The 14,354-nt window shown below is 35.6% G+C and overlaps 1 protein-coding gene across 1 annotated transcript; it reads left to right on the top strand.

The window, feature by feature from the left end:
* The first annotated feature begins 2,945 nt into the window (after positions 1 to 2,945).
* LOC114314331 (cullin-4) lies at positions 2,946 to 14,120 on the top strand. Its single transcript, XM_028260809.2, has 17 exons — positions 2,946 to 3,451; positions 5,169 to 5,284; positions 5,418 to 5,764; positions 7,567 to 7,747; positions 7,969 to 8,091; positions 8,208 to 8,495; positions 10,450 to 10,575; positions 10,785 to 10,886; positions 11,015 to 11,068; positions 11,710 to 11,816; positions 11,930 to 11,990; positions 12,088 to 12,219; positions 12,354 to 12,491; positions 12,594 to 12,674; positions 13,055 to 13,135; positions 13,230 to 13,310; positions 13,772 to 14,120. Exons 1-17 carry the CDS (start codon positions 3,124 to 3,126, stop codon positions 13,883 to 13,885), a joined length of 2,460 nt encoding a protein of 819 aa, XP_028116610.1. The 5' UTR covers positions 2,946 to 3,123; the 3' UTR covers positions 13,886 to 14,120.
* The last annotated feature ends 234 nt before the right edge of the window (positions 14,121 to 14,354 follow it).

Raw genomic sequence — 14,354 nt, 5'->3', positions numbered from 1 at the left:
CCTACTTGAATATAGATATGGGTCAACAATTCACAAGCCATATTAGGCCACATCATAATTAGGCCCACATCTCTGGTGGCTACTGGATCAATCAAGTTGATGGATCCGATCCTTGTCCAAATATATTTTCCATTGTTTTTTACTTGGGAAAATTACACCTAACCTCCTCCAAAGTTTCCACTAATTCCCAAGACCTCCCTCCAAGTTTCAACAATGACACTTATCTTTTATTTTAATTTTTTATTTCAAACTTCCCTTTTATATAGTAGTGCACCGTAAGTCAAACCAACACAAATTATAAATGTAAAGAATAAGGGTTGCCTCTAGGGGTGGGCAACGGTTTATCCGAACCGCTCAAACCGCCCAACCCGCCCAACCCGCATATAAATGGGCGGTTTCGCAAACATAATGCGGGCGGATGCGGTTTGAAATAGGACAAATTTGCGGGTTGCGGGCGGGTCGCGGTTTAAACCCGCAACCCGCAAAAACCGCCCGCACTTTAATTATTATTATTATTATTATTTTTTATATACCAACTTTGTAACTTTTACAGGAGCACCATTATATTATCTATGACACTAGGATCCTTATTTCTAAGTATTTCTCAACTTTCTTAATGCCGTAGAATTATCAAATCCTAAACTTAGTTTCTTATATGATTTTCATTGGTGATTCATCCACTTTTTCCTAATAAAATTTTCCTTCTAATGGTCGATGGAACTTGTTTGATTATTGATTACTGAACTGGCAATTCTAATTGAGTACAACCTTCAATGCATTGATATACATTTTTTTCATGGCAGAAATGCTAGTGTAGAGTCTCTTTGTTTTGGGTACTTTCATTTAATGCATTGATATTCAATTTTTATTTGTAAACTCATCAAAAAATTGTTATCACAAATATATAAAATGAATTTGATGCCTAAATTCGCTGGGAAAAAAAATTCGAAAATTAATTTTTAAAGAAAAAAAGTGTAAACCGCAAACCGCCCGCAACCGCCCGCACATTTGCAAACCCTATCCGCACAAACCGCAAACCGCACTGCGGGCGGTTGCGGGTTGACTTTTTCCCAAACCGCATAGATGCGGGCGGGTCAAAACCGAACCGCAAACCGCACAAAACCGATCCGCGAACACCCCTAGTTGCCTCTTAGAGGCTCTATTAACATTTCTGTGTCATTGGATCATATTATTTGATAAATAGAGAATTAATTTTGTATGCATGAAGAAAATGTTGCATAAATATCATTCATTATTAATGGAAAGGCTAAAGTTATTAATGAAGCCCCACAAATTTTGTTAGATAACTCAAAATAATTTTTTTTTTAATTTTAAATATCAGTTTATCCCAATATCAAATTACTAAAAAGGTTAAACCTTACCTCTTGCTTCGACACTTACCAAAAAAAAAAAAAAACTCATGCTTTGACAACTCTCGTCGTTTGGATTAGTCTTTCACTACTACTCTTTCATTTATTTATTTTTCGTCGCAAACCTCTCTCATATCGCAAAGCCTTAACCCATTCTTACACGTTCAATCACTATATCGCAAACATTTCTTACTTTAATGACAACATTTTAACTCATCATAATTATCTTTATCTCTTTCAATTCTCGACTTGTCTTTATAAGGAATTGGGGTTGCTGTTGCGCAGTCCGCATAGCAGCAGTTGTTATGTGTTAAAATGGGCCCATTTTGGGACTTATTTTGATCATTCGAACTGTTCACATTTTAGGATACATTAAGTAGAACATACTTGCAAAAAATTAAGTTAATCGGACAACGTTTAGCCATTCATCTGCTCACATTTGTATCTACAAAAATAAATAATAATTGTGATTTAAAGTATTAAAATGAATATAAATGTGAGTGGATGAATAAGTAAACGAAATCTGATTAACTTAATTTTTTGCAGACGTGTTCTACTTGATGGCCCTATTTGGTAGGGCTTATTTCCAACTTATTTCAGTTTTTAGCTTAATTTAAGCTTAATTTAGCTTATTTCCAACTTATAGTTTTTTGTAAGTCAAAAATCAACTTATTCTTTGAGTGAAGGAGGAGAAGCTAAATTTATAAGTCAAAAATCAGCTTATGTTCACAGTTATAAGCTATAAACTGTTAAGGTATAAACTATAATCACTTTCCCACAGCTCTACCAAACGGGGCCGATACATTCTAAAATGTGAACGGTTTGGATTATTAAAATAAGCCCCGAAAATGGGTCCATTTTGGCGCACAACAGTTGCTGCTGCACAGGCTACGCAGCAGCAACCCCAATTCCCCTTCTCTCACACTATGTTTGGGAACCTAAGAGAGAAAAGAAAAAGAAAGGATTACTTAAGTTATAAGAGAAAATAAAAGAAAAGAAATGAAATGATTGTGATTTATTTCCTTCTTATTTAGATAAGTAAGAAATAAAAGAAAATAAATGAAATGATTATGATTTCTCTCATTTTTGTTTGGTTAGATTTCATAAGAGAAAAGAAAAGAAATTATTTTATGTTATATTACCAAAATAACCATTTTATATTTTCAATCATTTTATTTCTTTTATTTTTACAAGAACAAAATTAGTATTATGAAAATATTGGTTTATTTTTTCTCTCAATCTCTCCACTTTTGGAAAGATTAAAAAAGAGAGTTATAAGAGAAATGAGTTTCTCTTCGTTTCTTTTTATTTCTTCACATTTCTCTCCACTTAAGTTATCCAAACAAATAAAAGAAATATATATCTTTTCATTTCTTTTCATTTCTCTCAAAATCACTCAATCCAAACATTGCCTCATTCTTTTCATGACTCTCTCTCTATCTCTCTATGTTTGTTGCTGTTGGATTAAGAGGGTTAGGGTGGGTTCGAGAGGAAGAGAATTTGGGAAGGGGTCATGCTATAAGAGGGGGTTGTTGTAATATATATAAAATCAATAGCGCCAATTGTATTTACCTTAATTTCCAGAGGAGGCCCCAGCACAATTTATCCAAAATTAAAAAATATATATTAAAAATGTAAATCGCTGTCTGTCCTCTTTCTCTCTCATCATCTAGAGGCTCTCTGTGTATCTATTTCTGTTATTCGTGTTTTGGGATTCTGTTCCCACAACAATGAGCTCTTGATTGCTTTCTATATGTCTCATCCCAACAACACCACCACCACCACCAACAACAAGCGCTCCTCCGCCTACAACACCACCACCACCACCACCAGTTCCGGCGGCGGAGCCCTTTTTCCGGCGATGAAAAAGGCCAAGTCTCAGGCCGTCGCTTGTTCTCTCGACCACAAAAACGGCCACATCCACTTCGACACCGACCTCGACGCCGCCGCGGACCACCACTCTCCCCCCATGATCGAAGATCCCAACGCCGCCGCACGCGGCGGTGTCACCGCCAATTTGTCTCGCAAGAAGGCGACGCCTCCTCAACCCACGAAGAAGCTCGTCATCAAGCTTCTCAAAGGTCCTATTGATCTTCTCCCCCAATTCCCCCCCCCCCTTCACTGTCTCGACTAATCTCTGAATATTTTCATTTCTAGGTCTTTTAATTTATTCAAAGATTCGTCATTTCATTGATTGTTTGAATTTCGATCTGTTAATTGTTTATGTTTTTGTGTAGCTCAGTTAGTTACAATACTGGGTTTTGAACTTCGATTGATTTGTTATTTTGGGTTTAAGCTGAAATTGAGTGGTAGCCTGAACAGTTATTGTTCAATTTAATGCACTGATGCTTAGAATTGCTTTAGGATTGTATAGAATTGTGGAGGTTGAGGATGCTCATGTAATGGGTATTGTGCTTCTGGACACCATTGACTCACTAGTGTGAGATGGAATTAAACTAGGGTTTTATTACCACAGTAAATGGAGATTAATTGTTTTTTCGTTCTTCCTCTTCAATAGGTGCAAATTAAAGTGGTTTTAGTTGTTACTAGCATTTGCCCGATTTCAGCTTGTTACAAACTGGCAAATGATGAGTGGCTTTTGATGATGATATGTAGAATTCTGTTAGTTTTGTGTATGTGCTTTTTTCAAATTTGTATTTGATGGTTTTAACCACCTTGAAAATGTATTGTCTTTTTGTTCTGAAATTAATAGCTTGTTTTGGGTAGAACAAGATGCCCAAATGGAATGCCCCTAAGACTTCAGGTTCTAGCTGCATTATTCTTATTTATTTGTTTATTATGAAATCTTAATAAAACAATAAAACCTACAACCATATGTATGTATAAATGTCCCCTTTTGCTTGACATAGCTATGTCCTTTTTTTTTTTCTTTTCTTTTTTTGTTAGGATTTGGTATTCTGGTATGCCATATCACGTCGTATCTGTATCCTTTCTTCAAATACTATATCAGTGTGTACATATATATTGCAGGAATTTAATTTTTAAAGGCCAAAAAATTAAAAAATGGAGAGAGCCCATCTCTGCCTTTCCACTCATTTGTGGGAGGGACTATGGTGTACAGGAACTGAACCCACTGTTTCCTCCTTCCCTTTTCCTTCCTAACAAACAAGAGAAGGCGTTGCGTCCTTTCTCTTCTTCCTTCATTCCCACCTTACCAAATGGACACTGGAAGAAATGATGGAAATGTGTCCGTGCGTGTATGTGTGTGAGAGAGAGAGAGTGAGAGAATTGTATTAGCGGGTCAACTTTCACAAGCTTTGTATTACTGCATTCAATTGTGTATCCCTTTTCATTCATATGTTCATTCCTGCTGCAACTGTTTCTGGATGTAATTTTCTGTTAATTGTTATACATACCTTATAGTTCATGTCTTCATATTGAATCTTACTAGATTATATTCTTTAAAAAATTATTACTACCATTTTTTATATGCTTGAACATGTGGTTGTTAAAAATGTTTCTTGAAATTGAACTGAGCAGTAGTGAAGGGTTCATGAAAACATTTTGTGAAAAAATGATATTCTTTACGGAATTCTTGACCTCAATGTTTTTGTGTTTGTCATGTCTTTTCAATTAGACTTCAGGGAAAAAAATCCTTACACCTGATTTTTTGCTGACATTAGACTTGTGTTGAAATACTTTGTCGAAAGAAATTAATCTTTAAGGTGTTATTTTATTTTTTTCTTTGTTAATTTTAATTTTTTACCACCTGACAGTATGTGTTAAGATAGGGACCTGATATTATTTACCTTACATTTGCTTTTCGTATCCTTGAAGCTAAACCAACTCTGCCAGCAAATTTTGAGGAAAATACATGGGCAACACTGAAGTCGGCTATAAGTGCCATATTATTGAAGAGACCAGATCCTTGTGACTTGGAGAAGCTTTATCAGGTGGGTTAAACCACATCATTTTTCCTTCATTAGGGATACAAAAGTTTCCTGTAGTATGAATTAATCAAAAGGTGCATGTGTGGTTCCTAAGGGATATAATTTTACTCTAATCAACTTGCTGTGCTGTCATTAGGCTGTTAATGACCTTTGCCTGCATAAGATGGGGGGAAGTCTTTATCAACGGATTGAAAAGGAATGTGAAGCACACATATCTGCTGTACTACAATCTTTGGTTGGCCAAAGCGAAGATCTGGTGGTTTTCTTAACCCTTGTTGAGAAATGCTGGCAGGACTTTTGTGACCAGATGCTGATGATTCGTGGTATAGCCTTGTATCTTGATAGAACATATGTGAAACAAACACCGAATGTGCATTCTTTGTGGGACATGGGTTTGCAGCTTTTCCGTAAACATCTTTCACTAGCTGCAGAAGTTGAGCACAAAACTGTATTTGGCCTTCTAAAAATGATTGAGAGTGAAAGGTAAATTTTGAAGATGTCTGAACTTCAACTTTCAATTAATTGCACTTGTTTGGATGACTAGATTCATGTATGCTTGTCACTGCACACTAAGCAACTTCTTTTCATTTATTTTGTCCTTTTGGATTGCTGACTCTTGCCCAAGTTATATTTTATACAGACAGAAAGGTTACTCTCTTGAGCACCTATAATATAACAGTTAATATATCCTTCAACAGAAACTGCTAATTTTCGTCACAAAACATGATGATGGTGCTGTGTTGGTCAGCTTAATGTTTGACATGGCAATCCTGGCTGCTTCAGAGGCTTCGACATGGTTGCTTAGACTATAGTCTGTAGAAGTACAATGCAGTAACAAGTAATAAATTAGCAAGGCTAGTATAATCAGAATCATCAGATCACATTATGCCATTAGCAGTAAGATTGTCTGTGCACTCAAGTAGGCTAGGTCTGTGTGTGCAATATTGACAAGGGTAATTTTATCAGATCACTGTATCATTAGCTTTATAATTCTCTGTATTCAAGCAGGCTAGGGGTGTGCATTTTTATTGGGGTGTTATGTATATGGGTGTTTGTGTGTGTATCTTTACATTTCTTCTTTGGATTATTGTTTTGGAATTACTTAAGGTGGTGTTGAGTGATATAGAAATTTGCATGTAGTTGGTTAACTTACGGTATGATTACTTTTTGTCCTCCCCCCCCCCCCCCCCCCCAAAAAAAAAATGAAATTTGATTACTTTTTTATTTGACTAAAATAAAAGATGCAACACATATTATAACAATTGCTGTTTGATGTTGCATTTTATAAATCAAAATTTCCAGAATTGTTATAAAATATTATTCTTTAAATATCCGCAGTTCTTGGGAAACATGTTTTTTTATAAATAAAACCTTAACTTGCTGTTCTTTTTAATACCTATTAGTATCTGAGAGAAACATAAGTTACTTTATGTTATGTTTGGTAGGAGAGAAATAAAAGAAGAAAAAAATTAAGTGAAGAGGCAAGAAAATAAATTAGTCATTCTCTTTTTTAATTGGGAAGAAAGCAGAGGGAAGTTAAGGGGGAAAAAAATTATTGGTACGGGACATCTTAGAAATGTAGGTTTAAGCTGCCTAAATTGGATTTGTGGTGGGTTTTGTTAAAGAAAAATAAGTAGGTTTTTCGTAATGTAGAAAGGGGGTAAATAGGATTTAGAGGGAAAGTTTGAAATTGGATTGCTAAAAAAAGTTGTAGGTTGCTGAATTTTTCAAATTTGTTTAATTAGAGAGCTTAGATGGCAACTGTTATGGTATTTGGAGTTAAATCAATAGCTCAAAGGTAAGGGAAGGAATAAGGTTGGTTAGAATTTATACAATGTCTGAGGCATGCTCCATATGGAGTTCGAAAATTGTTTTTGGTTTCTTTCCTGTGCTCTATATCAGTTTGTTGTGCCTTGAGCATACTTTGTTTTACCTCACTTTAAATTTACCAACAAAAACCTCTACATGTAAGAAAGATTTTTTTGAGAAAGAAGGAAATTTGAAGATTTTCTTCCTTGTTTTGTTTCTCTTCTCTTGTCCTAACTCCTAAGCCAACTGAACAAGAGAAAGCAAGAGATATAAAAAAAATTCTTCTCCTACCTTCTTTTCCCTCTATTGAATATAGCATTAAGATGTTGTAATGACTTGCAAAGTATAGCTGCTAGAAAAAGTTATCATCATTGATGCACCATTTCTAAGAACATAGCATAAAAGCATCCCTTTTTAGAATTAGCTTTATTAGATTTTATCTCATAACCTGCAGCATTCTTCTTTTGATCTTTCAGATTAGGTGAAGCAGTTGATAGGACTCTCCTTAACCATCTTTTGAAGATGTTCACTGCTTTAGGGATTTACTCAGAGAGTTTTGAGAAGCCGTTCCTCGATCGTACATCTGAATTTTATGCTGCAGAAGGTGTCAAATACATGCAGCAATCTGATGTTCCAGACTACTTGAAGCACGTGGAGGTCTGCTTTGTTCTTTTCAATTTTTCTTCTCTTTCAAGTACTAAAGTATTTGTGTCTGCTTTATCTCTTATCTTAATATTATTTTATTTCTAGTTTCTGCTGTGTAATCTATTTTACAGTTTCCATTTGAAGGAAATTGCTGATTTGGCTTGTTATTTGATTTTTGTATTTCATGATTTGGAGTTATCTTTGGGAGATTTGAGGTTAAACTATACTTGCAGATGAGGTTGCATGAAGAACATGAAAGATGTGTTCTCTACCTAGATGCAAGTACAAGAAAACCACTGGTGGCAACTGCAGAAAGGCAACTTCTTGAACGTCATATATCTGCAATACTTGATAAGGTGTGAATTAAGTTGTCACTTTCCAATTCTTCGTTCAGTCAATTGCTTGTCAGCAGCTCTTCATATGCCAGAATTTCCATTGCTTTAGTTGCTTATGGTTTTCCTGATCTGTCCAGGGTTTCATGATGCTGATGGATGGGAATCGTATTGAGGATCTGCAGAGGATGTACTTACTTTTTGTAAGGGTCAATGCCCTTGAATCATTGAGGCAGGCCCTTAGTTCGTACATCCGGAGAACTGGGCAGGGCATTGTCATGGATGAAGAGAAAGACAAAGATATGGTATCCTGCCTCTTAGAATTTAAGGCTTCTCTTGATACCATATGGGAAGAAAGCTTTTCTAAGAATGAAGCATTTTGCAACACTATTAAAGACGCGTTTGAGCATCTCATTAATCTTCGACAGGTCTGTTTGATCTTTTCAATTTAGATATTGTTTTTATTTCAAAGTCATAATTAACTAACAGAATTCTTTTCAATATAGATATTTGTTTTTATTTTGAAGCCATAGTCAACTAATAGAATAAAAAACTTATCTACGAAATTGTGCAATGGGGTCTCTATTATTTTTTTATGCTTACCTCCTTGGGTAAAGGGGCACGTTTTGCTTTCTTTGGTAGATAGGGAAGTTGAAGTAGAGTAAACCTCCCAGCCCATGAAAACCAAATATAGGTGTGGTGGAAAAGAGTAAGTAAAGAAGGGTTTTTACTCTTGCTTTACTTCTCTTCAATTAAGACCCTTCTCTTTAATATATAGGTGTCATTTGGTGATTTCAGCTGGTCTGATCAAGATCTTGCCCCACCTGAATTTGACCAAATAAAAGTTCAAGTATCATACATGTTTGAATCGTTCAGTTTGAATCTGATTTCAACTAGGAAAAACCTGATTATAATTGGATTAACTTGAAATATGTGATCTGACTTTGATTAAGTTTAACACTATAATATATTTGAGATGCATTTCCTAATTCTATGTATGATTCAAAAATTTTATCAAATATTGAATAATATTTATGTATTTTTGTACAATTAAAATTTTGTTAAAATGCGGTGAGATGGTGCAATCTATGTACAGGGGATGGAATATGTTCAAAACAAATTAGCACCCTGTAGAAGTCAACCCTATAGATTACTGAAAAATTCACAAAATTATCCATGGAAGAATTTATGGTCCCTGACACTTATGCGGTAGAAAGTTATCCTCAGCTGCAATCTCACAACCTTCTGCACAATTTACCCTTCTCACAGTGAACATTCTTAAAACACTTGATTAAACATCCAGGCCTTCTGGTTCCCAACACTCCTGCCTGCATGTAAGTGCTCATCAAATTATCTGCTAGATGATATACTTTTAAACTCCTTACATTATGTCCCCAAAGAAAATTGCTTTACAAATCCGACTTCTCTACAACTGATGCTGGAATTGAAAAAATGTAGAATTAATTAATTAATAAGTTAGAACCCTTATTTTTTGTGTTTGTCTTGAATTCATATTGAATTGGGAAATTTTGTTGGATTTCAACCTGGTTAGTATGTAAGGTTCGTCATATCATTTATCAACTTTGGTCTTGGTAGTTTATATTTGGAGTTGAATCCGTGACTTACCGGATTCAATTGATTCTGATCCATTGACAGCCCTACTGGCACTTTAATATGTATATATTAGTATAATGGTGGATTGAACATAGACAGCTCTTTCTCTTTCTCTCTCATTGCATAACCAATGGAAAGTGACACATCTCTTTCCTTTACACTCGATGAAAGATGGTGGGAAGACAATATTGTTCCTTCCCTTGCATTGCCATTCCTCTGGATTTTTCAACCCAAATGTTGTTGACTACAAGTCGAAAAGATCTCATTAAGTACTTATAATTTGCGAGAAAAAAAAAAAAAAAATTGAAATTTGGGCACAAAAATACATTATTTTTAAGTTCTTGTTTTTCATGCGGGACAAACAATTTGGGATGGAGGTAGTAGTGTTTAAGAAATATGAAATCTGGCCATGTTCTAGTGTCCCTAGACATGTGAATCAGATGAATATGACACTTGAGCACATATCCACATACGACATTTGCACCCGAGTCCATGTAAAATAGCTTCAAAGTTGTCTTTTCTTTTTTCTTCTCTTCTTCTACCACCCCACCCCTTGAGAAAATATTATTGCTTTAGGGGACTTACAAGATTGAAAAGGCTTAATGTCGGATAACCAACCTGTACTATCTTCTGTATGTGACCTCTTTGTGAATCTAAATCAATATTCTCATCATTCATTAGTAGAATGTTAATTTACCATCACTTCTGACTTTTGATATTATTCTGCCAATATGGAAAGTAAGATTATACTGTTGTGATTTGTGATAGAATCGGCCTGCTGAGCTTATTGCAAAGTTTTTGGATGAGAAGCTTCGTGCTGGGAATAAGGGTACATCAGAAGAGGAATTGGAGGGTACACTTGATAAAGTCTTGGTTTTGTTCAGGTTTATACAGGTAACCTCGATGTGTTTGTCATGCTCTTGTATATTAGATTGGCAGTGTTGATCCGATCAATGCCATTGTAGAACAATAGCAAAAAGGGTTGTTGCATGGTATCTAAAAATTAGATGGTGGGGTTATGTGTTTGTACCTTATTCTCCATCCCACAAAGAGGAAAAGAAAAAATAATGAGCACCATTTCTTTTTTATTTCCTGTTAATTAGGGGAAGGATGTGTTTGAAGCATTCTATAAGAAGGATCTTGCAAAAAGGCTGTTGCTGGGAAAGAGTGCTTCCATTGATGCAGAGAAGTCCATGATTTCTAAGGTTAAGGATGCTTCCACCCCCCCTCCCCTTCCCTCCATTTTGCCAATTATTATTCATCTGTTAATCATGTATTTTTTACTAGTATATTCATCTGTTAATCATATTAAGAATTTTTCTCAATGTTACAGTTGAAAACCGAGTGTGGGAGCCAGTTTACCAATAAACTTGAAGGAATGTTCAAGGTGTGTATCTTTATGATTAGTGCCTTGCCTTCTCTCTTAGATATACCAAAATTTAGTTCTCAACATACAACTGGTGCTAGTACATTTGATACAAGTTAATTGTTGTTGAAATGGCATTCAGTTGATTTCTACAATACTGTGTGTTTCAAAATGTGCAGATCCATACTCGTTTTATTGTTTCTGAGTATTGTAAATGCAATGTATCTTTATTTTCTGCAGGAATGTTTGCATTAAGTATAGATATATACTTTGCAGCTCAGCTTTTGAGGGGTGTTTGGCAAAGGCTTTTTTTTTGGGTTTTTTGGGCTAAAATTCATAAAAAGATAAAATAGGCTAAAATAGCCAATAAGACAAAATGTCACATCAAACTCATAATCATTTCACTTTTTTTCTCACAAACATCACATCTAACTACAAAAAAATCCAACTATCTTTCTAAACACAAATTTAGCCTACTAAAATAGCAATTTCCCAAACACCCACCTAGTTTGTAAAAGATCACCATTTAAGATCTCTCTCTGTCTCTTTTCTTTTACCGTTTAATGGAAGCATAGTTTGGCTAGCGCTGATACAATTATATAGCAAGTTCGTAAAAAAAGGGATTATTATCTTTTCTACAATAATTGATAACTGTTTTACAGGACATTGAATTGTCGAAAGAAATAAATGATTCATTCAAGCAATCATCCCAAGCTAGGACAAAACTCCCATCAGGGATTGAGATGAGTGTTCATGTTTTAACAACAGGGTAGGTTTCAATCCTATATATTTTGTTTTTCTCTTCAAGCTTGCATGATTATAACATCTCATCTCCAAGTTTTGGAAGAAATCTAAGTATGGATATGGTTGGCTGGCTTTCAGGTACTGGCCCACATATCCACCAATGGATGTTCGACTTCCTCACGAACTCAATGTGTATCAGGTTTGCCATAAATCGAAGAATAGCTGCATTTCCCTTTAGACATCATCTATACAGTTTATATGATTGCCCGACGCGTTTCTTTTTCTTGGTTCTACAGGACATTTTTAAGGAGTTCTATTTGAGCAAGTATAGTGGGAGACGATTAATGTGGCAAAACTCATTAGGTCACTGTGTGTTAAAAGCCGAGTTTCCGAAAGGTAGAAAGGAGCTGGCAGTTTCTCTATTTCAGGTTGGTCTCTTTTATGCACATGATAGATTATTTTATTTTATTTTTATTTTTTTTCTGTTTCATTTTGTCGATTTCTCATGCGCAAGAGCACACATCCTAATATTTACGTGGGCATTGTCTGTGTTGTGCGACAGACTGTTGTTGTGATGCTGTTTAACGATGCTCAAAATCTTAGCTTTCAAGATATTAAGGATTCTACTGGCATTGAGGATAAGGAATTGAGGAGGACTCTGCAGTCCCTTGCATGTGGAAAAGTTCGCGTCCTTCTGAAGGTGTCAATTGAGGACACAAATTTTTTCTTCTCTCATGGCTCCAAAATTTTGGGCTTTCTTTCTTTAAGTTTTTCTCCCTATTAAGAAAGTTGTTTTATGCAGTCGCCCAAAGGGAAAGAAGTGGAGGACGATGATTCGTTTGTGTTCAATGATGGATTTACTGCTCCTCTCTACCGTATAAAGGTTTTTTCTTTTTTTTCGTAATAACAATGACAATCAAAAGTAGGGTTTTAGATATCGGTCAATACGCATTGTATTGGCTAAAATATATTTGAGATTTTGTACTGCTAACACTGATATTTACCAATATATCAGTCAATACAGTTTGATATTGGCTGATACCGTATCATCGATACCGTTATTTAATTTAAAACTATGATCAGAAGTGAAAAGAGCCTGGCAAATGTCACAAGTGATGCATAGAACCAAAATTCTTTTTCCTATCTATTTACTGCATTTCTGATTTTGAGCCACTTAATTCGATTCATGGCATGGTTTGTGGGGGAGTTGGGTTCTGTCTCATACATAAGAGTCCTGAAGCTTACTTGATCTGTGGGGTACAGGTAAATGCTATACAGATGAAAGAAACAGTGGAAGAGAACACAAGCACAACTGAGAGAGTGTTCCAGGACCGTCAATATCAGGTTTTAACTTCAATTTGAATATTTCCATATTCATGGACACATCGTAGAATGTCAAACTGAAGTTGTCATTCTTTGCATAATGCTTGTGTTGCAGGTTGATGCTGCTATTGTTCGGATAATGAAGACACGGAAAGTTTTAAGTCACACGCTTCTGATTACTGAACTATTCCAGCAGGTGATACCAATTATTTTTTGTTTTCCTTAACTAATGGTTTGGTCATGGGTAGAGTTCAAATCTGTTTTATAAGCTTCGAGTTTTGTCTGGTTGTCATTTCATTGCATTAATGCTCCATCTGTTTTGGTGAAATTGCATTGTCTTTGTGTTTGGTGTGACAGAAACCAAAAATTAATAGAAAATAAGCTTATTTGGGCTGAAACCACCTCCACTAGCGCTAGCACCACTTCCACCACCGACTCCACCACTAATACAACCACTAGTAACCAAACATCGGAAAACCTTTTTTTTTTTTCTTCCTTAGAAAAGGTTTTCCGTTGGAAAATGTGCCTAGGAACTGAAATTTTTTACGTCTGAGGCACATAACAGATACGAACTAAGGCTTCGCATGTTAGGGTGAGTTTGAAATGAACTGAACTGAAGATGTTGGTGGCTGAAATTTGTGTTTGTTTTGATGACAGCTCAAGTTTCCAATAAAGCCGGCTGACTTGAAGAAAAGGATTGAAAGTCTGATTGACCGGGAGTACCTGGAGCGGGACAAGAACAACCCTCAAATATACAACTACCTTGCGTAAACCATCTAGTCTTTTTCAGAGACATTTTCTTGTAAATGACGCGAGAAAGTGCATTGTCACTCATGAAGAGGTTGGATGTTTTGTCATTAATCCCCAATGTCAAATTATGTACAGGAACTCATAGCTTTGTATTTTTGTTGTAGTCGAACATTTGCTGTAAATCATATATTTGTGACTCACTCTTGAAATTTCTATATCCTGCAATGAATAGAGAACATGAGTGGAACTTTTACAACTTTGTGTCAGCTGAAAACATTTTCATACAGAAAATATTTACAAATTTTTGTTGTGACTTTGAAACCAATGTGCTAGTGGTTGTGGTAGCATCGGTGTTGGTGTTGGTGTTGGTGTTGGTGTTGGTGTTGGTGGCGGTGGTCGTATGGTGTTGGAAGCAGCAATGGTGGCAGCATAGGATGGTGGTTATGGTGATGGTGGCGGTGATGACAGTGGTGGTGTGGTGTTGATACTA

The sequence above is a fragment of the Camellia sinensis genome, chromosome 9 (assembly GCF_055761805.1).
Source record: "Camellia sinensis isolate YWXY chromosome 9, ASM5576180v1, whole genome shotgun sequence".
NCBI classification, from domain to species: Eukaryota; Viridiplantae; Streptophyta; class Magnoliopsida; order Ericales; family Theaceae; genus Camellia; species Camellia sinensis.
The sequence above is the reverse complement of the archived record's forward strand: the minus strand, read 5'-3'. Positions and strand labels throughout refer to the sequence as shown.